The 1,861-nt window shown below is 37.6% G+C and overlaps 1 protein-coding gene across 1 annotated transcript in view; it reads right to left on the minus strand.

Annotated features, from left to right (window-relative positions):
* The window catches only part of LOC111089457, an 11,991-nt gene extending 10,130 nt beyond the window's left edge, over positions 1-1,861 (minus strand). Inside the window, exon 1 of the mRNA XM_022401995.1 lies at positions 1,810-1,861. Within this exon, the coding sequence (XP_022257703.1) occupies positions 1,810-1,861 (52 nt within the window). The remainder of the gene's footprint in view (positions 1-1,809) is intronic.

Here is a 1,861-nt window from a genome sequence, read left to right on the forward strand (position 1 = left end):
CAAACATGCTCGCCCATTCAGCCGTGGGGACGTTATAATGTGACGATCAATCCCACTATTCGTTGGTAAAAGAGTAGCCCAAGTGTTGGCGATGGGTGATGATAACAAGCTGCCTTCCCTCTAGTCTTACACTGCTAAATTAGGGACGACTAGCGTAGATAGCCCTCGTGTAGCTTTGCGCGAAATTAAAAAAAACAAACATAAATCAGTAATTTTTTTAAAGATTACTAATATCTTAAGCCTTTTTTTTAATATTTGCTTCTTTGTCTATTAAAATTCATAGATTTTTTGTGAATGAAATACTTAGCAACCTAAATAATTGACATGCGTAATTTTAAGATAATCTTTCGTTTTTCAATCAGTGCCAGAAAGCACTTGGCAGGTTTTATGTGACATTGTAGCATGTAGCAAAAGACGCGTGATTTACAGTGGTACTAATACGCAGAATTGGAGGTATATGGTTTGGTTTGAATTTCTTGCAAAGCTACACTAGGGCTATCTGTGCTAGCCATCCCTAATTTAGAAGTGATAGACTAGAGGGAAGGCAGCTAGTTAGCACTATCCAACGACAACTCTTAGGCTACTCTTTTTGCCAACAAATAATGAGATTGAACGTCACATTATAATGTCCGCACGGCCGAGTCGAAAGTAAAAAAGTAACCTGCTCTTAGTATTAAAAACTCTTTATGATGACGTCATTATTTCCAACGAACAAAATATTACCACTTGTAATTATCAGTAGTTACGTTTCACACGATGAGAGTCCACAGTGAAATATTTTCAATCCACTACACATCGGAAGTAAACATCGGAAGTACAACTGTAGGAAGTACACATCGAAATACAACTGTAGGAAGTACACATCGGAAGTACAACTGTATACGAATGATCACAGGAAGTATTAATAATATCCTTTCGAACGTACAGGGTTATATTGTTAATTTATTGGATGGTCCATCACACGATGACGTTTTATTGTTTGCGTACCAAGTGAAGATATACATGACTCTACCAAGAAGTGCCCCCCCCCCCAGTAGCACAGCGGTATGTCTGCGGACTTACAACGCTAGAAACCGGGTTTCGATACCCGTGGTAGGGAGAGCACAGTTAGCCCATTGTGTAGCTTAGTGCTTAATTACAAACAAACAAACAAAAACCAAGAAGCAAAACAAGTTTTAACTTGTGTAGACATTATACAGTTGAATAAAATAATTGTATTCATCCAAATATGTAAGGTGATATACAGTTGTGATGTATCTATAGTGAAATTAGACCCATTTTGTTCGACATTAATTACGCACTTACACCACACGACATTTTCGTAAATATCTATTTCTGTATTATATCGAAATGTAAGGTCGGTCGTGATTCGTAGTTTTGCAGAGGTTAACTATAACGCTGCACTGGGTATCTCTAACTTTTATTTGTCAGGAGAAAGTTTATATTTAGAAATATCAACATTACCTCCTTGGGAGACAAACTACTACTCAGAAACTAGCCAGTTCCTCCTGCGCTGGACCCCTGCTAAGGGTCTAGCCAGCTCCCCCGCGCTGATCCTACAACAAAGCCTCACAGTAGTTTTGGTGTAAAACTATCTACAAAGCATAAATTCATAATTAAAATGGTTTGGTTTTCGTTCATCTCTGAAAGAACCTTACTTTCTGCACTTTCAGGAGTCCATATTTTACAGTAGTTAATGAGTCATGTCCCATTCAACAGTGGTTAATGAAACGAGTCATGTACTATCTACATAGCATAAATTCATAATTAAAATGGTTTGGTTTTCGTTCATCTCTGAAAGAACCTTACTTTCTGCACTTTCAGGAGTCCATATTTCACAGTAGTTAATGAAACGAGTCAT

Source organism: Limulus polyphemus, unplaced genomic scaffold (assembly GCF_000517525.1).
Source record: "Limulus polyphemus unplaced genomic scaffold, Limulus_polyphemus-2.1.2 Scaffold6307, whole genome shotgun sequence".
Classification (NCBI taxonomy): Eukaryota; Metazoa; Arthropoda; class Merostomata; order Xiphosura; family Limulidae; genus Limulus; species Limulus polyphemus.